At 39.9% G+C, this 24735-nt stretch overlaps 1 protein-coding gene across 2 annotated transcripts in view; it reads left to right on the forward strand.

The window, feature by feature from the left end:
• The first annotated feature begins 529 nt into the window (after positions 1-529).
• Positions 530-24735, forward strand: part of ajap1 (adherens junctions associated protein 1) — a 123924-nt gene continuing 99718 nt past the window's right edge. For both annotated transcript variants that reach the window (XM_057818724.1, XM_057818715.1), the window contains exon 1: positions 530-1294. In XM_057818724.1, the coding sequence (XP_057674707.1) occupies positions 1266-1294 (29 nt within the window). In that variant the 5' untranslated portion in view covers positions 530-1265. The remainder of the gene's footprint in view (positions 1295-24735) is intronic.

Consider the following 24735-nt stretch of genomic DNA (forward strand, 5'->3'; position numbering starts at 1 on the left):
GAATAAATTACTACCAAAACATATGTAATTGCAATCATTTTCTGGGAGAAATTGAGCATTATCTGACAGAATTGCAGGGGTGCCAATACTTTTGGCCAGCACTGTAAGTGAAAAAAGTATCGTGTGGTAAAACTACTCTAAGAAGTACATTGTTCTCAAAAAGTCACCCAAGTAAATGTAACTGAGTAAATGTAACGCGTTACTACCCACTTATACCCGCGGGCCCAATTGGTCGCCCTGGCAGGGGGCATTTGATACCCCTGCTATCGAGACTTAACCATCCGGGTTGGCGACCAATCCAGGGTCAGCTCCAGCAAACATGACCCTAGTATGAAAAAAAAAAACCTTTATTTTCTTTTATTTGTTGACTTTTTTCCCCTTTTGGGCTCGCGGGAACGCCCCTCACGGAGCGTGCGCTCTCGTGTGACTCGACGGAACCCGGCGCATGACATATTCGGCTGTCAAATGACGTCACGGCGGCGCCAGCCACAGCAGGCAGCTCGTTTGTCAGTGGCAAAGAAGACGAGCGGCGAAGGGAGACGGAGCTGCCTCTCTTTTTCTCACTCATCCCTCCCTCTCTCTTTCGCTCCATTTCTCCACTCACACGCTCTCCACCTCTTTCTCCTTCCAACTATTCACAAACAACCTTCTTCGTCACCGGTCCTTATTCTTTTCTCTTATTTTTTAAAAAAAATTTAAAATGTATGATCTATCAACCTTCTTCCAACCAGAGATGGTACGTCCGATTTCGAGATGCCGGACCTCCTAACTCGCGACGACTTGACTCCAGCTGTATGTCAACATTTTTGGACGTTTATCACCCTGACAACGATGTAGGCGCAAACGAGAAAAAAAGCAGACGAGGATGCTTTCTTTTCTTTTTTTTGTTTTTCTTTTGGAAAAAAAATGTCTTTTAATTGCCCTGGGAGAAGAAATGAAGGCAAAGTTTAGGGGTTCGTTTACAGGCTTCCGGTGCACCTGTCCACCTTCAGATTAACCCTTGCACCCCCCCCCCCCCCCCCCAATATTTTTTATATTATCACAAATTGGCGCGAGTTAAGTTTTTTTTTTGCGTTGCTGGAGGAATTGACATGTGCGCCACCGCGGTGGATACGTCTTAAATGATGTTGGCATCACTACAAGACGGAGAAAAGTCGGTCACTTGAGTGTCATTTTAACCATTGACGACTTTGTTGAACCCGAATCGAAATGATAGGATACCCGGCGGACTGATTTTTATTTTTTTTGCAATTGAGAAGGAGAACATGTGGATAAAACGGAGTGGCGCCTGCAGGTAAGACTTTACATGAATGTTTAGTTGGATTTTTTTCTGTTTTGTTTTAATCGTGACAAGTCCTGTCAACTCCATTTTCAAATCAGGTGTGGCTGTTTTCCATACGTTTTTGAAGCTGTCGATTCATAACCTGACCGCTAGGGGTCGCCAATGTAACAAGAAGCGCGCTAGAGTCGAGCGTGGGTTGAAGTACTCCCCCACCTGTGAGAGCACACGCACAATTATCAGGCTAATTACAGGGTGAAAACAACAACACTACTAATGGATGGCTTCTTTGTTGTCTAGAAAGAAGCATTATACCAAATTTACTCATTGGCTGCCATTGACGGAGATGGACGTCCAATTTTATTTGGACTGGGTGAATTTTCTGGCACTGAAATTTGTTTAAAAGAACCGGACGTCTATACATGACAATGGTAGGCAGTGAGTTAATGAAGTTGAATGTTGTTTTGGTAAAATATATCGTTAGCGTAATTGTAATTTTTTTTTGGGGTGGGGGGGCAAATTTTGTTATAGTTTGATGCTCCTTTTTGCTTAGATCCTTGAACATTTGCAACACTTTTTAGAAAGCAAAACAATATCAATTAAAAAAAAAAAAAAAAAAAGGTGTTTTCCAATAACGGTGAAATATGATTTGGGTAATTATGCTATTAGGCTAATTGCATTTGCATTAAATATGCAAAATACAAGGTACATATTTTTGCTTGTTGATTAGGTATAGATAAATTTTAGTGTATACGGAATGAAATGTTGCTTTTGAGAATAGATAAAACAGAATAATAAAAACGTGAAAAAAATGTGTATTTTAAAAAAAATCTGGGAATTTAAATACTGTACATTAGGAATATCCAAAACAATTAACAAGCACTATTTGAATATTCAGTAATAAATAAATATTATAATTCATTGATTATTTTTGGCGACGATATGATCATTTGGCTCATATGCAGTGTAAATTGTATTACTCTGACCTTAACATTTGAGTTAGAAATGTGGATTAAAACCAATTTCTTTTATTTTATTCGAACAAAAGATAAAATATGGTGTTATGGTGTTAATATGTATACATTCATACATATACAATCATATTTCTGTTCGAAAAGGGTGTAGAATGATGTAAAACAACTTATCTAGTCCCAGCCCCTTTATTTTCACCGTCATCTCATTCACGCTGTAGTCCTATTCTGCTTTAACCTATTATTTAGTTGCCCCCGAGAGCAACATCAAAATCACAATATGAACCACTAAGGTTTCATCCAGGGGTGCTCACAATTTTTTGGTTCAAGATCCACTTTTCAAGGAGACAAGCTCCAACGATTTACCATTTTGTCATTATTATGGTGCCAGAGTGGTTAGCACATCCGCCTCACAATTCTGAGAATATTGGTTCATACCTGGCTTCAACCTCCCCGTTTGGAGTTTGCATGTTCTCCACATGCCTGCGTGTTTTTTTTTTCCAAGGTGTCCTCCCACATCCTAAAAGCATGCATGGTTGGCTGATTGAACACTTCAAATTGTATGTGTGTGTGTGTGCGTGTGTGTGTGTGAATGGTTGTTTGTCTCCATGTGCCCTGCGACTGGCTGGCAAGCAATTGAGGGTGTATTCTGCCCCCTGTCCGTTGTTAGCTAGGATTGGCTGCAGCACCCCCGCTCTCCTGATGGGGATAAGCGGTTCGGAAGATGAATGAATGAATTAATATGGGTGGCTGGGCTGGAAAGATCAGCAGCAATGTAAATTGCAAGGTATGGCCAAGTTAAAATGATTATCAATATATTTGTTCTTTTACTTGTTCGAATTAACTTCTACATACGAAGTTAATTCGTTCCAGGACCTTGTTTGTAAATGGTCGTATGTCGAGCAGGATTTTCCCATAAGAATACATATTAATTCCATTAATTCATTCTACAGCCTAAAAATCTACACTAAATCCTTCATAAATACTGCCGGTATCATTACAAAGGGCAATTAAACATAGCAAAACAAATAAATTATAAATAAAAATCGGAATAATAATACAGTATAATAATAATAATAATATCTGTGATAATGTAACAAATCGGGTTCAATGGGGTGGATGTGTTTTGCAGGCTGTGCCTGAACGCACCACGTGGCTGATGTGACAGTGACATAGGTGCGGTAGAGGTTTTACTTTCTCTTTTAGTGTTCTGTTGTGTCACACTAGTTCTGAAATAAATGATTAAAAACCTGGTTGGAGGAGGACCGTTGAGATCGTAGACAGTCTACGGCCGTATTGTCGAGCCAGTTCACGGACGCGCACACCATGCTCATATTTTTCTCATATTCATTTCCATTGTAAACCTCACCTTTTTTCCTTTTTTTAACACATGCAGTAAACCTCTTGGAACTCATGTTGGTTTCTCTCTTTCGGCGCTGTCATAAATCGTCGTATTTCGAGCATGTCATCGGATGTTGTCAAATTTTATGTCGGATGTCGAAAAGATCGTGTGTCAAAGCGATCGTATGTCGAGGTCCCACTGTACTTCCGTATTGGAGTGCTGGTGAGGTCTTCTGTAAATTATTGTACGTCACAGGGTAGTGGCCAGGAGCGAGGCATGTCCCTCATTGCTAAGGTGTTGCTTTGGCAGTAACTAAAAAATTAAAGTCAATTACATTTTTTTTTTTGGGGGGGGGGGGGTGTATGAGTTTTGACACAGCGAATGATGCATACAAAACAATTTGACCGAGTAAAACACTCAAGAATTGAGCTCTTCATCTGACCTTTAACTCACTGGCTTCCACTGACTCGCTAGGGATAGTGTTAATGGCGCTGAAGGATGACTAACAGTGTAGGTTTGGATCGGGACGGTAGAAACATAACACTATTTGATTTTTAGGATTCTCAAATTGTCCCCACCAACTTTTAAGCAACCCTTTTTGCATTACAGTATATCATGATTTCAGTTATATTGATAATTTTGATTGTCTTCCAATATGTTATAAGGATAGAATTGACCCTACTATTATTAAGTGAAGTATTTTCATTATATTCAAAATAACATTAACCCTTTTCACTTGCTGAATGTGCTGGTCTATTTTTTTAGTCAAACAAACGTTTGATGGGCTGATGACTTGTCAACACTTGACAACACGTCAACAACATGCCGCCACCTTCGAAGAGGAGGCATATTAGAAGTTTTTTTTTTTTTTGGCCAGCAGCAGCAGCAGCCACTAGAAGTGGGAATCTTTGGGCACCTAACGCTTCAATTACGATAGTGAGGCTACGATGCGATTATAAATCGATTATTAATGACCCTAAAGCTATTAGTTGCTTTTAATGTTACGTTCATTAGTTACAAAAATTGTACAAAAAGCCTCTTAGGCTTAAATAAACGACTATTTCAGTACCAAGTTAACTGTTCAAAACAGTAAAATACTCGAAGTCCCCATTCTGTATCAGCAGCTTGAAACTACATTCAATTAATTTAATGTTGTAAATCAACCGTTAAAGTTGTTAAAACTGCTCCTGTTATTCCATAATTTCCCTTCTACTTTCAACTTGTGAAAGTTTTAAAACTCTTTAAAGGAAAAATTCAAATCAACATTTGCCAATTTAGGAGTATTTTAGACAAACAGTTAATTAGGTTCGCTACAACATACTCCTAGGGAAGTATAATGCTTTAATATGGCGCTGTTTACTAACGGCGCTGAGTCTCTCATTTCACATCTAGTTCTATATACATGTGACATCTACCGTAGCATGATGTGGACATAGTTTGTAGAGACTGTTGGCAGAAATCAGGTATTATTGTTTTTTTTCAATCTAGCGGCATGAGTTGAGTTAAGCATTGTCATTAGCCGGGTAATGACAAGCATGTTGTTTACTCTCGTCCGTTCCGTTCCTCATTGCGTCCCGAAGACCGCGCTGAATGTTTTAGTCCCGTTTTACTTGACATATTTCAATAATCGTAATTTGGATGTTTGTGAATCGTTCTCGAATCTTCCACGGCCGAATCATGAATAATCTAAGAATCGGAAATTTTGCACACCTCTAGCAGCCACTATAATTTTTAAAAATTTTATTTACAGTATGTGGGCCTAAAGCATCACAGAAAGCGTTCAATTTTTGTTGAGTTTGGCTGTGCTTGTGGACAAAAGCAGTCGTGTTTTACCTGAAGGAACGCTCCATTTTTATTTTTTTTGTTGTTCCCTGAGTTTTTTCATTTATATTTAATTCATTTAGAGAGACAATGTTGAGTAGTGTTAAGACAAATGTTTATTTTTTTTGCATTGCTGGACAGATAACAAGTAATTTTTTGCGTATATTGATATAATTTAAGTTGTTCAAATATTGCAATTTAAATTTGCTAATAAATTTCGGACTCTAATTTATTCTGGAAGCTGTCAAAATGCTTCTTTAGTAGGTTTTGAAAACAAAGGATTGAATCGAACGGTGTATCATCTGAACCAATACACGTGAAAGTTAGTATAAGTCAATATAGATTTATTTCAATTAACCCTTTAACACCTAAGCCTATTTTGGCCGAATTTGCATGCATTTGATGTTGCCTTTATATTTAAAAAAAAAAAAAAAAATGTTTACAATGGCCAAGTTGGGTCCCTTTTTTCAGGACACCTTGAACTTTATGTCCAAACTGTTGTTTTCTTCACTGACCAACTTTAATCCACATTTTGGACCCAAAAAGACAAAAAAATCCCCAAATCTTTTTTCAAAATTTGTAATGTTGACGTCCCACTGACAACCAAACATGCTCGACCAACCGTTTTGAAGCTTGATCATATTTATTCAACTTGTTAGGATAAACATTCAATAGAAAAAAATAAGATTGAATAGTTTTATGTTTGACAATTCAACACAAACAGCAGGTATGGTCATAGGCGTTTTTGGCCTTCACACATACTATGGTCAAAACAGGTTATATACAGTGCAAAATAGTGAGAAAAAAATTATATATATCACCTAACACAAAAAGGGTTTGGAGGATATCTCTTTGTGAAGTTAGGTGTTGTACCCATCACCTTATCAAAAGTATATACCTACATGCAATCAAGCTTCTCGAACACACATCTACATAAAAACTGAAAAGATTATAGTAAAGAAAAAAATATATATAACATTGAAAAAAAGTATTTTAAAAAATACTGACAAGTAGTTCAGTTCAATTCAAAATTTTCAGGCATGCGACCCAATAAAGTTTTTTTTTTTTTTTTTTTTTTTTTTTTTTTTGCGCACTCAATAGAGCTTGAACAGGTCACGGAGCTGCGTCACACACAACGTCACACAGCCTACTCTTTCGCCGTTTGTGCGCTGCCGTCACTTCTATTCGCCGAGATGCCGACGCATGCAAAGAAAAAGAACAAATACGGCTCGTCTTCTTCATTGAGTTAATGAAATAATGCATTAGCTTGCACTAAATGTAGTTTTATATTCATTCTGCACGTTTCAAAGTCGCTCGCTCAAACCAACCGGCCGTTGCTTGCGTCGCATGCCTCCCTTTCATTAGTTGGCGCCTCGTTCGGAAATTTATTAAAAATGATCACATTCGGTTCGTCCTTCTTGACATCAGAACGGCTCTTGGGATATGTAGTCTTTTGTGCTGCTTTCGGTTTTGAAAAAGGATAAGAAATGATGGAAATATGGCGATAGATACATGGTCCATGCAGCGTTTTAATGCATATTTATGAGTGCAATAAAACTATAAAACTCAAATGACATTATCTCCCGTTTTTCCTTGTCGATTGACTTCAAATAAAAACTGGTGTGGACATCAACTTCCGCACTTTCAAATGAGACCAACCAGCGGCACGTGGGTGACGTAATTACAGCGTGACGAAGCTTCAAAGACGATATGCGTAAACGCGTCGCTGCCGACACGTTCGGTGTTAAAAGGTTAACTAGGTTCACATTCGTGACAAATGTAGCCCTGACCCCTGTTTACCCAGTCTGTTTGGTATTATTAATATCCCTTCCCCAGAAAAAAAGTGTATGTTTGGGGTATGCTGTTTTATCGTCCCTACCAATGTTAAGACCAAACCTACTCTCTTGCAGATGACAATGTCAACGGCAGGCAATGAGTTAATTTTGTGTCACTTGCTTGCCATATTCGGGTAATTACGGGTCACTTCATATACATTTTGGGTCATTTCCTATTGATTTTCTGAGCATTTCTGGGCTTCTTCCTGTTCATTGGTCGCATAGTTTTGGGGCATTTCGAGTGTGTGGCCACAGCGTATACATCTGATATTGCTCCCAGTGGTCCTCAGTGTGCTCAGGGAGATTGTGTGTCTGCTCAGAAACATGAAAAAATAGAGGGAACATTTTTTTCATTCTATTTTGTGTGTTTTTTTTTTTAATGCAAGCAAAATAAATGAAGATATTACTACCAAAACATTTATAATTGCAATCATTTTCTGGAGAAATAGAGCATTATCTGACTGAATTGCAGGGGTGCCAATACTTTTGGCCAGTGTGTAGCCCCCCCTAGGAACAAAACCAACATTTCATTTCATTTCATTTTTTTTTATTTTAAGGTGAAAGAGGAGGTAACAACGCAAAGGATAAAACTCAGAACACATCAGTATTATATGAATGGGATACCATACGCAGTGCCCAGACTGCCATTAGTTAGTTGCCATTAGTTTTCTTTGGGTGGGCAGAACGTTCCCGTGGGTGCGAACTGCCCACTCCAGCCCCCCCTGGTCGCGCAAAGAATGACAAAGTGACACGTCAATAGTGATGATGTCTATGACTACATTTAACCCATTCAGGTGATTGAACGAATGTAGCTGCGTACACGAAAGTGCAGTAGTGCACGCACTCCATCACACAACTCTGCGGTTTTACGACACCAATCTCAAAATAAACGCATGTGATTCTGTATGTGCAGAATGAATACGCTACAATGTGCCCGTAAGGCAGACCAACCGAATTGGACCCCCTGGTGGGCCGTACGTTCGACACCACTGTTTTTATTCCAGGCGGGTGAAGCCCTTGCACACATTGAGGCGTAAAGGTGGCATGGCTGATATATCTATATTCATATAATTTAGGTGCCATCCTAATAGCCTCTATGAGGGTTATTAGCATGGCCTCTCTGGAGCATGATTAACCCAATTTGTAATGAAATTGACTGTGTTGCTTCTCTGCAATTCTATCCTCTAGAGATGTCTGCAAGCTCCACTGTCATAAATACCCACCGAACGGCAGTCTATAAAACCCGAAAAGACCAAAACTGCTTGTCCATAATATGAAAAAAAAGACACAAGAAGCATTTGCTGCTTCGTGGAATCCTGCCAGAAAGCACACTGTTCCCAAACAGGGTGGGAACCTCTGGCTATTCAAGGATATTCTACAAAACAACTAATAAACAGTAAACAAGCTTTTTCATCCGAATGAACATTCGCTGCCATTCCTCCCACTTCAAACAGATTGGACGTCTATGGCTGTCAGTGGCAGCCAACGCCAGGCAATGAGTTAATTTTGGGGCATTTCACTGTTGTCACTAACGCGTTATTAAAATTATAATCTGAATATTTTCTTTCAGTAACGTGCAATTTAACGTGTTCCTTTTTCCAAACCAGTAATCTGATTAAAGTGTTTCCTTACTGTTTGTGCGTGACTATTTTGTTATTGCCTTATAATGTAGAATGAAGAATATTGTAATGATGTACGAATTTCATTTTGTATAGAAAATGTTAAAAAGGTTCACACAAGCCGTTCGTTTCCATGGTAACCGCTCATAATTACTTCCTGTTTTGGTCTTGGGTCACAGTCTTTGAGTGCAGCCTCCTATTGAGATTGTGATTACCGTATTGGCCCGAATATAAGACGGCCCTGATTATAAGACGAACCCCTCTTTTTTAAGACTCAAGTTTGAAAAAAGACTTTTTGAACATCAAATTAATTTTTATACAGAAAATTATTACAGTACATCTGAAACAAACGGTACATCTGAAACAAATGATTATAACAATATATTTGAGAGAAAAAGCATGTTATTTTGCCTCATTCAAATCTTAATATGTGAAAGTTTAAATATGGAAACGAAAGTGCAATCACATTCGTAAATGAATGGCTTCTGGTTTTTGAAATGCAAATAAACCAATCTATTGTGATAAAACAACAAAATTACAATAACTGCATTAACCATCACAGTGAAGTCTAACTGTAACTGTAGTCTTGAAACAAATCTGAATAACGAAAAACACTGCAATAAAATAATGCAAACTGGTTTAAGTTGAGAGTAGCTGAGATCTGTCATGACAGAACATCGCTTCAATGATATCTGGCGCCATCTAGCTTCGTGAATGGGTATAACGTCTAGACCGCAAATATAAGACGACCCCTACTTTTTCAGCCTTATTTCAGTGCATAAAACACCGTCTTATATTCGGGCCAATACGGTATAATGAGATTGAGATGTGCGAGGGAATGTTGATCTGTGTGCGTCCGTGAATGTACGTAGGTATTTTTCCTTCATTCTGGAGGATTCTGGCGATAGGTTGGAGCCGCTACATGCACGGCCCTTTCGTAGCTTTGCCGTTGCAACGGCCGGTAGTCGGCGAGCATTGTTTACATCATATTCGTGTTGCACATTTTTGCCGTGAGGTGACGTGTTCGTTTATCTTTGGGATGTGTTGCAAGTCCGATTAAGTGTATAGTGCTTAGTTGTTGCCACGTTTTGTGACCAAATTGACTGCGTGTGTGTACGGCGTACTTCCAGGTTGTGTGCGCGCATTCACGCCCGCCCCCACCTTTGTATTTATTGCATTGTGTAATTCCTTTGTGCTTTAGGATGATTGTGCAGTCCATTTGCATTGTTTTACATTGGCACTGATATGCTGTTAACCCTAAACCCCAACCCGAAGTTCAGAATTTTTTTATATTAGGCTTAATCTTTGAGTTAGTGGGGGTTTAATTAGTCAATGGAGTTGGTTTTAAAGAAATTCCAAGTACTTTTTCCAGTTATTTGCTGGTGTCAGGGCTCCTGAGTGGCTAAGCTATCGCGAGTCAGTGGTGGTTAAAATCAACTCCATCGATTAATTACACCCCCGCTAACTTAAAAATTAAAGTGCCTATTACAGGATAAAAAAAAGTCTTAAATATCATTATTATGTGTATTAGAATCATATTTTGAGACAATTCGACTATATACAACATTTGGCAAAGCACAGATGACGAGAAATGAGTCCCTTAATCTGCCGTTTAGCCCCTGCCTGTCATTGTAGCGCTCTTGCGTCTCCATCAGGAGGATGACGTCGGCAGGGTCATGGTTTCATCTCATTTAGAATCCAGCCCACTGAGGGGGAATTATTCAGAACGAGGAAAATGCGACAAAGAAAGCCGCAAAATGTCATTGTTTCAATCTCTCTACTCCAATATTTTTACAGGATATTCTTTTTATCTCAGTATCTTCCCCTAATTGCTAAATAAATTGTATGGTCATGACAAATAACAGTCTTGTGCTAAATTGAATATGAAATATTAAAAATGCATTTATTCAATAAGACATGGCAAAATTACTCCATAATGGTCAAAACTGTCTACTTTTTTCCCGAATGATATTTTATGCCACCGTAGATAGTCCGGCTTTTGTCATTTCCCTGCCCTCCCTTCGGAGAATGACATGCTGACCTGAACCGAGTGATGTTTCAAAGTCTTTGAAGCGAAAAATCAGACAAAACTAGCCCGGATCAATACACACGGCGGAGGGGTTGTCGATCGTCATCGCCAATCGGCAACCCGCCCAGCGGTGATCAGGCTACAGCTCGTTGTTCCCCTGCTTCGGGCAGGAGAGCTTGTTTGCAGGGGAAGCAGCTGGAGAATGACTGCCATACATACCGGCCAACGTCGGAGGAGCGCGTAGCTGGCAAATGGTCAACACGATTATGGGTAAATTATTGCTTAACTACAAGGCGAAGACGTAAACAGTGAGAGAGCAGCGTGCAGTTGATGTGCAGCTAACATGGCAGGATATGTCCATCCATGATCAAACGTAAGTAAATAGGCCTTTATTATAAGAAATGTTGTTCTGTTGACATTGTAATTGCTGTATTGGCGGCCATTTTTAACACAATGTTGCGATTTCTGATGGGGTGGAAAATTTGACAGAACACCGGGCCCACGAAGAGGTCAATAAGCCGAATATAGTGCTCTCGAGCGGCTTGTCGCCCCCCCCTCGGTCCTCCGCGTTCCCACCGGTCGTCGGCCGAGTGGCATTCTCGGTGGACAAGGAACATTGTCAGCCACAAAATGCAAGCCACCTCCGTATTAAAATGTGTGCCATGATCCCAGTATTTGACATAAAACAAAATACGATGTTTACTCACTTCCTCGTAAATCCAATGGTCCCACAGTACACAGGACTTGTTTTGGCCATTCCCCGAGGGTGAACGGGAACTTTTTGAAACCCAAAAAGGCTCACACAGCTCTCCCTTGTGCAGCAACAAATTCCTGCAGCACATTTCGCTGGCGAGATGCGAAAAATAATCGAATTAATCTGCAAAATGAACTGAATCCGCAGTCCATCTCTATGCTATAAAGCAATGCTGTATTGTAAGATGCTGAACCGGGAGACGTCACATTCGCATTCCTCCTCAAAACAGGAAGTTATTCATTTTCATGGCGCAGGATTAAAAAAATTGAATAAATAAAACGTTTGCTTCCACACACATCCAAGCGGTTCATTTCATTCAGGAGCATAAAACACAGTGTGAAATATGAAATAAACATTCTTTTTGGTGTCATAGGCACTTTAAGCTGTATATGAAAAAATCTGGTTTTCCCCCCTTAAATTCAATTATCGGAAAGTCAATTCCATGAGATGACATTTTTCTGTTGTCATTCTTGTGTTGAGGCAGCAACGGGAGAAGAGTAAAAAGTAACTTAGATACTTTGATAATATTCAGTAAACTAACTAGATTACTTTTTTGAGGCGTGATCAATAATGAAATAACCTTTTCAAGTAATCTGTGACAACATTGTTTATGGGTCACTTCCTGTTGACTACATTCCTGATGATCTAGGGTCATGTCAGGGCCACTTCCTGTTGTTATCAGGTCACTTCCTGTTGATTTTGGGTCATTTAGAGGTAACTTCCTGTTGATATTGAGGCACTTGGGTTGGAAATCAATCCGAGTGAATGCAAGTCTCTGTGCCATTGAAATGAATGGTAAATAGGGCCAATGAAAATGAATGGGGGATTTTGGCCATTAGAAAGGAATGGGAAAGTGTTTGGAAAATTGGAGGAAACAGATTTTTGGGGCAAAAAAATAAAAAACAAGTTTGAATCATGTGATTTGAATAATGATTTATTAATTGAAAAATCAATTCTTTCCGTCGATGCTTTCGTATCATGATTTTCTCCTAAAATGAATCATGTTCAATATTTATTTTGCAAATTTTGGCCAAATTTTTGGGCATTTACAGGTCACTTCTTTTTGGTTTTGGGGCATTTAGAAATAACCTGTTGATAATGAGTCACTTTGGTTGGATACTAATAGGAATGAATGAAGTTTTTGTGCCATTGAAATGAATGGCGAAGAGGGCCTTTGAAAATGAATGGGAAGTTTTACCCATTAGAAATGAATGTGGAATTTTGGCCATTAAAAACGAATAGTAAAAGTTATTGGCATATTTTGGGGCATTTACAGGTAATTTTCTGTTGGTTTTGAGGAATTTTGTCGCAATTAGCCAGAATTTGATTAACCCGCCCAGTGCATTTTTTCCCACCCCAAGTCTTTGAGTGGATTAGTGGCTGTTTTTTTTTTTTTTTTTTTTTTTAAATCTGGCAACACTGTTCCTGAGCACAAGAGTGGAGCAAAAACAACTTGTTTACTTGTATAGAAACGACAAAGCTACACATGGGTCATTAAGTTTCCCACATAAATGCTGTTTCAACAGCCTCATGAATTCATTCTAATCATCTGAAGGGCAAATAGAAACGGCCTTATAGGCCTAGGTTTTTAGAATTGCTACATCAGTAGCTCAGCAGCATTTTGTGCCTTTCGCACAGAAGTTGCTAAACTGGGACATGGCTCCTTCACGGAGCTTACGCAGCTTCAGACATTAAGATAATTAGATGCGTTGCAACATTCAGACTTTCTGCTCTAGCAAAATATACTCCGCTGACCAACTCTGTTACTAAGGTTACGTCTACACATAGCAGGACATCTCGCAAAAACAACTTTTTCTTAGGTTAGACCTATCATCCATACGCAAATGCACATTTTGGGCATTAAAAACTCCGACCTAAATCAAGATTAGCGAACTCTGCGTTTATTGCGTCGTCATGTTTACATTAATAACCGGACGTTTGCGTTTTTTAAACAGTTGGGCATGGGCATTAAATTAGTTTAATATGGTTTTAAAAGAGGCATTAAAAAGCAATAAATGAGATCTGCTGATATATATATTGAAACCCTGATATGGAACAATCAATGCGGTATGCCAGGTTATTGCAGTAATGTATGTCCATTAAATAGCAGATGTGTGCACTGTAGATTATGCATAGTGTGCAGAATATATGAAAAAAGATCATTTCTACTCAGCAAACACATATGCATTGTCTCAGGCATGCACCTGTGACATTCTGGTATTATGTTCCTGCAGACATACATTCAAAATCTCAAAGTCCAGGTGACACAGCGTCCCACCCTGATTCATGTAGTGAGCTTGGTCTTGATCAATACCGCCTCTTTAGAAGATCAGATGCATTTGTCACGAGCTCTGACTCTAACCGGCCTTCTCTGGACATCTCTCAGCGGGCCACGTATCACTTGGGATACCATTTCGTTAAGAGTTTGGCTATCATGCGCTGAAGTTATTGGTTACAGGCTTTCTTGTTCTGTTACTTGACTGTTGCTGCTCATTTACACTATAGTGAGGATGTAATTAACAGTTGGGCTGCAACTGATGATTATTTTAAAAGCGGACAAGTAATTAAACGATTAATCGGATAAATGTCACTTTTTTCAATTACTTTCACAGTTTAATTTGAAGTTGTTGAAGGCATGTTATAAGTAACAATGAAGACAAAATCCGATTTCAAAGCACACTCTCTTGTAGAGGTGGGAATCTTTGGGCACCTAACGATTCGATTACGATTCAGAGGCTGCGATTCGATTATAAATCGATTGTTGTATTGTATATTTCAGTATCAACAGTTAAAAACAGTAAAATACTAAAGTTCCTATTCTGTATCAGCAGCTTCAAACTATAGTCCAGAGCGTCTTATTTGTTGATTTATTTGGGTGAATAGGTAACACTTTATTTGAAAGCGGCTTCATAAGACTGCCATAAGACCGTCATTATTATGACATGACACTATCATGGGCATTAATGAATGCATATGCCGGTGTTCATTTAGTGTCATCCGGCAAATAATGTCACTAACTCTATTTATGTACAGCTCGGATCTTTTACATTCATTCAAAAGTGAGCTCATTTGCCAGATGACGCAAAATGACATCTGTCATAAGCATTCATTAATGCTCATGGCAGTGTCATATCATAGTTATGATGGTCTTATGACAGTCTTATGACACCACTGTCAAATAAAGTGTTACCAAATACCATGAAGTGTTACCAAATACCATAACTAGCAATTAATGAAGCAAATAGAACAGTAACTGAATAAATAATTAGCACAGAACATGGATTTTGTTATTTACATCTTTAGCGCTACAATGCATGGTAGGAGGCTAAGGTATGATGGTAAGGAAGGTGGTTCTGGCTTATAGTCAGGTGCGCCTTATAGTATGAAAATTACGGTAATTTACTGATGTGAATCAACCGTTACAGTTGTTAAAATTGCTCCCGTTATTCCATGATTTCCCTTCTGTCTACTTTCGATATAAAACCGTTTCATCATTTAAAGATAGATTCAAGTCAAGATTTTGCCGATTTAGGAGTATTTTAGATGAAAAGTTAATAAGGTTCGCTACAACAGAGCCTTCTACTGCTTTAAGATGGCGGCTGTTTACTAACGCGGTAACTACTAAACGGCAAGTCTGTCATTTCACATTTAGTTCTCTTTACATGTTCGAACGCCGCCGTCGGATGTCATTAGGCATCTAGTTCTACATATACTGTATGTGATATCTACCGTAGCCATACGTGGCCGTATGTTTGTAGCAACTAGCAACTGGGCGTTGTTTGAAGCAGCTGTTGGCCGCAGTCAGGTATTATTGTTTTTTTATCTAGCGGCATGATTAGACCATGATATTTACTCTTCGTCCGTTCCTCATTGCGTCCAGAAGACCGCGCTGACAAGTGTTTTAGTTCTGCTTTACCTGGTATAATTCAATAATCGGAATTTGAATGTTTGTGAATCGTTCTCGAATCTTCCTTGGCCGAATCGCGAATAATCTAAGAATCGGAAATGTCGCACGCCTCTACTCTCTTGTATGACAATTTACAGTTTCAATGGGAGTTTGTGTTGAGACGCTAAGCTGTTATATGAATGGGTTTATGTGTGTGGTGTCTTTATAAAAAGAAATTTACTTTCAACTTTACTATCTAACGATAACTCAAGCGCCAATACACAATACAAACGGACCTTTAGGACACTGGTTGGCATAATCGCTAACTAGCTTAGCGCTCAGTGATAAGTAGTAACGTCTCATCAGCAAAGAAAACAAACAATGCAATCGGCTTCATTTGCTCACCTCTAACGGAGGCACACAGGAGCTAAAACACAAAAGACAATCTAACTCTCGACATTTCGTAATTTTATTGATTCAGCAACCCAACCTGAGTGTAGCAGTGAACTCTCTCTCGCTTGCTCTAATCACTCGCACGCACGCGCGCAGCCTCACATTAAACACAAACAAGGACCCATACAGGACTGCTCATAGCTGTCGGCAAAAATCGATGATCAAATTCCTTGGCAACTAATTTATTAATCGATTTCAATCGATTAGTTGTTGTAGCCTCATTAAGAAGCTAGTTTAGATAGTAAAAAATGGTAAAAATGTGAATTGTTGTTTTCCAAAGTAAAAGATTTTTTCCATGTGCTACTTTGACTTAACAGAAATATAATGAAAAAATCTGATGATATTTACAGCTGAGTAGAGTTTCGTACAATGTAGTTTAGCGTGAAAAAGATCCTAAACGATTAATGGGTTATCAATATAGTTGTCGATTAATTTGCTAATCGATTAGTTGTCAATTAATCGATTAATTGTTGCAAAAATGCTTAACACTTTTTCTTCTATAATATTCAGTATATTTTTTCCAATATTGTTTGTTCAATGATTTCCTGACTGATGTATCGATAATCGTGATATCATCGTTATCGTGAGGCTTGTATCGCAAATCGTATCATGAGGTCCTAAGAGGTTCCCACTCCTATTGCAACACTAGATTTTCCTTAAATATTACTTTTTTATACAAAGAAACCATTATAACACCCCAGGGGAATGACAAAACATTACAAATTAGGACAGGCAATCAGAGGACATGACATTTGCGTACTGCAAGCAATATGTCACTTTTGCTCATTAATATTTATAACGTTAACAATTGTGGCCAGGCGGGTCAACCTCCCGTTTGTCCACAAAGGTAAATGATTGGAAATAGTGTATGAAGGAGATATTTACAGAGCTAAACCTACCAATTCTGTCCGAAAATGTTGTCCCTGGTGTCAAATTCACTGGTAAAGATGTGGAAAAGCATACAAATGTTCAGTTAAAGAGATGGCTTGAGTCGAGGGCTGAAAAAGAGCCGACCTGATCCAGCGTTAGCTTTTTTATCGATACCTTTTTCTTGCGTGCATTGCCTTACGCCACTGACAATGACTTTCAACAATCTATCCTTTACCACCATATGCCATCTTTGATGTATATAATATCCTCTGGTTGTCTTACGTCTCTGACCATTCTTGGGGGCAATTTACATTGCTATTTTTGTGTAGTGATCGCAAATGCTACCCAGTGCCAGCCACGAACACTTTTCATTTTTCCATTAATACCAAATCTTAATTCTATAATTTATTTACACTTCCCTCTTACTAAAGTGTTTTTTTAATAACAGGAAAGGTAACAGTAGCAGTCAGATACCACTTTAATTTTTTTCAGGTCATTCATTGACAGACAGAAGCAGCACAGCAAAACGCCACGCTAAAAAAATAAGAAAAAAATATCAAATGGCTTACCTCATTGTCCTCTGAAGGACCATGGCCCCCAACAAAATGTATACAGCATATAAAATGTGAATGGCTTCACCTTGCTGGCGTTAAACTGGTCTTTTGGACGTCAGCGCAGGTTGATCCATTCTTCATTTTTTTTCTTCCGAGTTTTTGGTTTCGGGAAATGTATAAAGAAAACATCCATCATATCTGTCTAGAGTCGTTCCATAAAGTTCCATAGCAGCAGCGTTTGATCGACATGTTCTTTTTGAAAGATTACCGAAGAAAATAAGCAGAATTAACATGGATTGTATGTGAGGGCGTATCGATAATGTCCCACTTCCGTGTTACGATGGCGACGTCACGGTCTAAAAATAGCATTTGTGCAATACGCTATTCAACGGGAAGTGGCCCGATATAAAAAAGGAGTGACCCTAAAATGCCCCCTAATTAACAGGAAGTGACCCTGAAATAGTCCAACATCAATAGCAAGTGGACCCAATATCAACATGGAGTGACCCGGTATCAACAGTAGGTGACCTTGGAATGTCCAAATAAAAAAGGAAGTGACCCTGAATGTCTCAAAATCAACAAGCAGTGACCTAACATCAACAGGAAGTGACCCCGAAATACTTCCACATCAACAGGAATTGACCAAATATCAATTGGAAGTGACCCTGAAATGTCCCAAAATCAATAGGAAGTCACCCAGTACCAGCAGGGTGTGATCCGGTATCAACAGTAGGTGACCTTGAAATGTCCCAAATCAAAAAGAAAGTGACCTTGAATCCCAAAATCAACAGGAAGTTACCCGATATCAGGAGGAAGTGACCCGATATCAGGAGGAAGTGACCCGAGAGCAACAGGAGGTGACCCCAAAATGCTCCAAATCAATAGGGTGTGAATTAATATTGACAGAAAGTGAACCAATCTCAAAGGGAAGTGACCCGATGTCAACAGCAAGTGACCCTGAAATGCCCCTAAATCAACAGGAAGTGACCTGATATCAACATAAAGTGACCTCAAACAGCCCCCAAATCAACAGGAAGTGACCTCGATATGTTCCCAAATCAAATGGAAGTGACCCCGAAATGCCCCAAAATCAAAAGCAAGTGACCCGATACATCAACCATCACAGCAAAGCTACCATCGCAATTACTCCACTAATTGCATTTTCTATTTCTTTTTGTTTTTCCCTCTTTGAATTACAGTTTAGCTTCACAAGAGCAGCAAGTCAAGCAGTCGCTCAGCCTTCCCACTTTGTTTGTTTATTTAGTGTGTTTATTTGTATAGCATTCAACATCGGTTCTTCAGAGGCAATCCATAGAGCTCTTCAAGCCCTCGCAAAGGCAACTGTAATATTTATCTCTTCAATACAGAATATCCGCTGTTGAGAGCTTAACTTGACACCCCGATCCCATTTTTCAAAGGAACAAAACATCTAATAAATTGTGAATGTGCGTTTGATCAAATAATCTTTGGATAAATACATTTTAGTAATTATAGAACCTGTATTTATTATTAAGGCAACACTATGATCAAGTGCGCGGTCATGCATTGCTGATGTGGGCCTTCACTAAGCAACTACGGGTCCTTGAAAATGCTTGGATTAATGGGCAGGTTACATATCCTTAGCAACAAAAGCTGAAATCTGAATGGACAAAAACAATGAGTATAAGTTTGGAAACCAAGATATTGCCTATGTGGAACTTTCCAATCAAGAACACAACTGCAAAGACGTGTGTGTCTGTATTTGTGTGTGCATTAATACATGCAGGTTTTCCAGTTGGAGCCCAGCGCAGACAACACGGTCTGCATTTTGATCGGGCTACAACAAATGTACATCTATCACAGCTCCACATTTCGTAGGATGGAAACATGGGAGAAAATGCCATTCATTTGCTCTATTGTGCCTACTGCAAATGGACAATAAGAGTAAAATGGAGAGTGACTAATGACACCAAAGCTTTGTATGTTCGGAACGTTCAAGCTCACAATTGTTGCCGCATTTAAATATGACTGTGTGTGTGTGTGTGTGCATTTATAAATACTAGGTTCCTAATTCCTAACCTGGGGCATAGACTTCATAATGTATTGATGGGACGCGTGGCCTATAAATAGGGGCCTGCATTGTTGGCGAGGCTGTCATAGCTGACCGAATCGAATCACAGACAAAAAGCTTTTTTCATTGAAAATTCTTGTGAATAAATGCTTAAATCCCTGAATTCTTAAAGATATGGACCTAAAGCAGTCTCGATTCTTGGTTAAAAGCAAACAAAAAAAAAAAAAAGTGCAGTTAGCGTTTATTTAACGTAAATATGTCAAGGTACAGTGCTAGTCTGTTAGTGAATATAGCAAGCGGCCGCTTTATGCAAACAGAGCTTTTCCGGTGAAAATTCTTGTGAATAAATGCTTAAATCCCCAATATCTTTATAGATATGGACGTAAAATAGTCCAAATTCTTGGCTGAAAGCAAAAAAAACGTGCAGTTAGCATTTATTTTACGTAAAGATTGCGAAGTATAACGTCAGTGCTGTAGCGTCTAATTTCTCCCATTTATTTTTCTCACATTTCATAATGCATGCATGGTACAAAAAATATAATAATTACCTTGAATCCTCGAACAAATCACTCCTCAGACAATCTTTCCTGTTTGTATGCGGTACAGCTTTCGTACTTTTTCAACAGAAATCCGGCATTAGATCGCTGCATGCGTGTGTTTGTGAATAGCTCCTCCTAATGTGGGCGGCCCCCTACTTGAAGGCGAGGTGCAGTGCATGACCGATCTAACCCGTCAATACCATTATGAAGTCTATGCCTGGGAGATGCCAAAGATCCACAATGGATCGCGAAGCCCTGTTGATGTTCAGGGTTTAAATTTTACTACATGGACACATTTATTCAGATTAAAAACCTGATCGGAAAAAAAAAAATTCTTCTGAAAATATTCTATTCCAATCATACACATTGCGATCAAGATTTTATTCCAAATGAGAGAGGTTTTTTATGTCTGTTTATAATCCATGGTGAGAAGCTCGGTCATTCGGGAGGGAGTCAGGGTTGAGCCGCTACTCCTCCGCGTTGAGAGAAGCCAGCTGAAGTGGCTCGGTCATCTGATTCAGATGCCTCCCTGGAAAGGTGTTCCGGGCATGTTCCACCGGCGGGAGGCCCCGGGGACGACCCAGAACACGCTGGAGAGACTATGGCTAGGTTCATACCGCAGGTCTTAATGCATAATGACTATACATGACGCACACACATATGGACAGTTTGCCCTGACCCCCTGTTGTCAAGCCCGCCCCTTCCCCAAAAGCCGCGTTCAAGCAAGGGGCCAACGCTAATGCACAGCTGCACCGCTACCGTAATGCCCTGTCCCTTTCACTCGTAGCTGACGTCATTGCTGCATGAATTTGGTGGACTTGACAGGTCAGACAGCAGCCACATTCTGGAAAAATGTGGCCCAGATCGGATTTTAACCACATACGAAAGTGACTTTGATCGGATTTGAAATGGTCCACTTATATGCGACTTTTCCTGTTCAGACCGTCAAGTTTATGCCTCACTCGAGTCGGAAAAACACAAAAAAGTCAAATTTGTACATAATGACCTGCGGTATGAACCTAACCTACAGTAGGCCAAATACGTATTTAGTCAACTACTAATTGTGCAAGTTCTCCCACTTGAAAATATTAGAGAGGCATGTAATTGTCAACATGGTTAACCTCAACCATGAGAGACAGAATGTGGGAAAAAAAAAACATAAAATCATATTGTTTGATTTTTAAATAATTTTTTGCAAATCATAGTGGAAATAAGTATTTGGTCAATACCAAAAGTTCATCTCAATAATTTGTTATGTACCCTTTGTTGGCAATAACGGAGGCCAAACGTTTTCAGTAACTCTTCACAAGCTTTTCACATACTGCAGCATCATGTTTCCACCCCCATGCGTCACAGTGGGTATGGTGCAATTCAGTATTCTGTTTCCTCCAAACAAGAGAACCTGTGTTTCTACCAAAAAGTTCTATTTTGGTTTCATCTGACCATAACACATTCTCCCAGTCCTCTTCTGGATCATCCAAATGCTCTCTAGCGAACCGCAGACGGGCCTGGACGTGTACTTTCTTCAGCAGGGGGACAAGTCTGGCAGTGCAGGATTTGAGTCCCTGGCGGCGGATTGTGTTACTGATAGTAGCCTTTGTTACTGTGGTCCCAGCTCTCTCTCTATAGGTCATTCACTAGGTCCCCCCGTGTGGTTCTGGGATTTTTGCTCCCCGTTCTTGTTATCATTTTGACGCCACAGGTTGAGGAGGGAGTTGAAAGTCCATGTTGCCTAACGACAGCCCCAGAACATCACTGTTCTACATCTGCATGGAGGAATGGGCCAAAATACCAGCAACAGTGTGTGAACAGCTTGTGAAGAGCTACAGAAAACGTTTGGCCTCCATTATCGCCAACAAAGGGCACATAACAAAGTATTGAGATGAACTTTTGGTATAGACCAAATACTTATTTTGCACCATGATTTGCAAATAAATTCTTTAAAAATCAAACAATGTGATTTTCAGTTTTTTTTTCCACATTCTGTCTCTCATGGTTGAGGTTTACCCATGTTGACAATTAGAGGCCTCGCTAATATTTTCAAGTGGGAGAACTTGCACAATTAGTGGTTGACTAAATACTTATTTGTCCCACTGTATGTCTCTCGGGTGGCCTGCAAATCCTTTAGGATCCCTGCTGGAGGAGCTGGTTTAAGTGGGTGGGGAGAGGTAAGTCTGGGCTTCGCTGCTATTGCTGCTTCCCTTGTAACCCGACCCTGGATCAAGCGGTAGATATAGGCTAGGATTATACTACAGGTCTTAATGCATGAATACGATTTTTTCGTGTTTTTCCGACTCGAGTGAGGCATTAACTTGACGGTCTGAACAAGACAAGCCACATAGAACTGGACCATTTCAAATCCGATATGGGTCACATTCGTATGTGGTTCAAATTCGATCTGGGCCACATTTTTCCAGAATGTCGTGGTGGTCTGTACTGTCAACCAGGGGTCGCGTTAACCGAATATTTTCCGTCGTTGACCGTTTTTTTAAAATGGTGACGGAAAAAACTGAAGTCCATCTGTCATTTTGACAGGTTACAATTCACACCCCAGACTACGGGGTGGCGAGTGAGAATATTAATTAGCTATTGTCTCTCTTGATGATGATGATGATGTCGTTGGCCTTACTCGGGAAAAATGTCAAGGCAACTGAGTGTTTGCCTGGCACGGCCAGACTGTTCTCCCTTTATTTTCTGCTGCTGCGAGTAGGTACAAAATCAATCGACAAATCAGATTTGTTTATTTGTGTGACGTGTTCTTCACGAGAAATGTCACTCTTGCGCGCCGAAAGTTGTCTCTACAACAACACGGATGGCGTACGGGAGAGCCGAGAATATGTTCCAATCCGCGGTAAATTCAGTTTTAAATGAGCTAAAACACATCGACACGAGTCATTGACAACAGTCTGTCTCGCGCTAGCCATGTTGAATAAATTCCGTTCTCCTCGTATGTTTACTTCCGCGCGCTAGTCCCTCTTCCTACCCTCGTCGCTTTGCTAACGGCACGTCTGCCCGTCGCTGATTGGTGCACTCCGCTGTCTGTTTGCCTCTTGTTAAGCTTGTTCGGACAGAATATTAATTAAAAATGAATGAAAACTAAATACTATTGAATATGTCATTATTATCATTTTAAAAATGTAAGTGAGGGGTAAAAATACATTATGACCGGATTTTTATGACATTGTCAGTCAAAATGACAGACAACGAAAAAGTCTAGCGCAACCTCTGCTGTCAACTCTCCCAAATCGGTATTCATGCAGCAATTACCTTATCAAAGAGCGAGAGAGACGCTACGGTAGCGATGCAGCTGTGCATCATTAGTGCCTCGCTTTCATTGAACACGGCTTTTGGGAAAGGGCCGGGCTTGACAACAGTCATAAAAGTTGAGGATAAGTCTGACAATGATCGGTTTTCTCTCTGCTCTATATGAGCAATATTTCAACATTGCTTACACGGCCGAGAGTCGGGGCAAACTGCCGGTATTTGTGTGTGACATGCACGGACAGTGCGTGCATGCTATCGATCCATATAAACTTTGAATATAAGCCTAAATGGGGATTATTTATGTCTGTTATTTGTGTCCTCTTTTTGAAAAGCAAAATATGATATCCCTGGAATGACGGTGGACAGCCAGCATATGTGGCCAATTGTTTTAATGCTTCTGCACATGCGGTTCTTCTTGCTCAGCGCGTGTCGGACTGCGAATTAGTGCGCATGCGTGATACTTAAATGGTCGCAATGGACAAAGGCAGTCTGAACGGGCACGCCAAAAAAACAGATATGACAAAAAATCGGATTTGTGCATTAAGACCTGTAGTATGAACCTAGCCATAATGTCTTGATGGATGGATAATCTGATCCATTTGCATCAAGACACTCATTGCAACATAACAGAACAAACCTTCTTTAAGGCGCACGTCTGTGACGTCAGCATATGCCAGACAAAGGGATTTGAGTCACAGGGACTCGGACTCGGGTCGACTCAAGTCGCAAATTTGATGACTCACGACTCAACTTGGACTTGAAGAAAAAAAAACGCAGATTCGGACTTGACTCACTTAAGCTGAAAGAGTTCTAGACGCGTCTCGACTTGCGGGGCAAAAACTCGAGTCTCGATTCAACTTGTGAGACACTAGCCACGTTTACATGCTGACTTTTATTCATACCGATTCAAATCATTCCGAATGGAAATTTCACATCAGCTGTTTACATGTCACTTCATCTATTCCGATCCAGCGTTCACGTGACTGCCTTTATTCCGAAAGGACGTTTGACAACTGCCGTCTGACATGCGCAGATTAATCAAAACAAAGCGTCACGTTGCAAAACATGGAGATCGATCGTCAGATCAGCTGCTGTTTTAACTTTTCGAGTGGAAACAAAACTTCAGAATGATACGCCGTTCATTTAAAAAGTTGTGTGGGTGCGCTGTGCGTGTGCTTGGAAGCCACGTTGCAAGTGACGTTACTTACGTCACCGAGCGACGTCACGACGTCAGTACGGAGCATGCGCAGAAAGAACGCAACCAGACACCATTCCGCTTCCCTGTTTACATGATATAATTTTACTTCTAATCGGTTTGGGAAAAGGAATATTCCACCCCTGTGAATCGGATTCCATTCCATTCGGTTTGGGCCTGTTCATTCCGAATGAGGTGTTTATATGGAACACATTTATTCGGTTTGAACAAATATTCCGATTGTAATTGGAATATTTGGCTCCATGTAAACGTG

Source organism: Corythoichthys intestinalis, chromosome 2, assembly GCF_030265065.1.
Source record: "Corythoichthys intestinalis isolate RoL2023-P3 chromosome 2, ASM3026506v1, whole genome shotgun sequence".
In the NCBI taxonomy this organism is placed as follows: Eukaryota; Metazoa; Chordata; class Actinopteri; order Syngnathiformes; family Syngnathidae; genus Corythoichthys; species Corythoichthys intestinalis.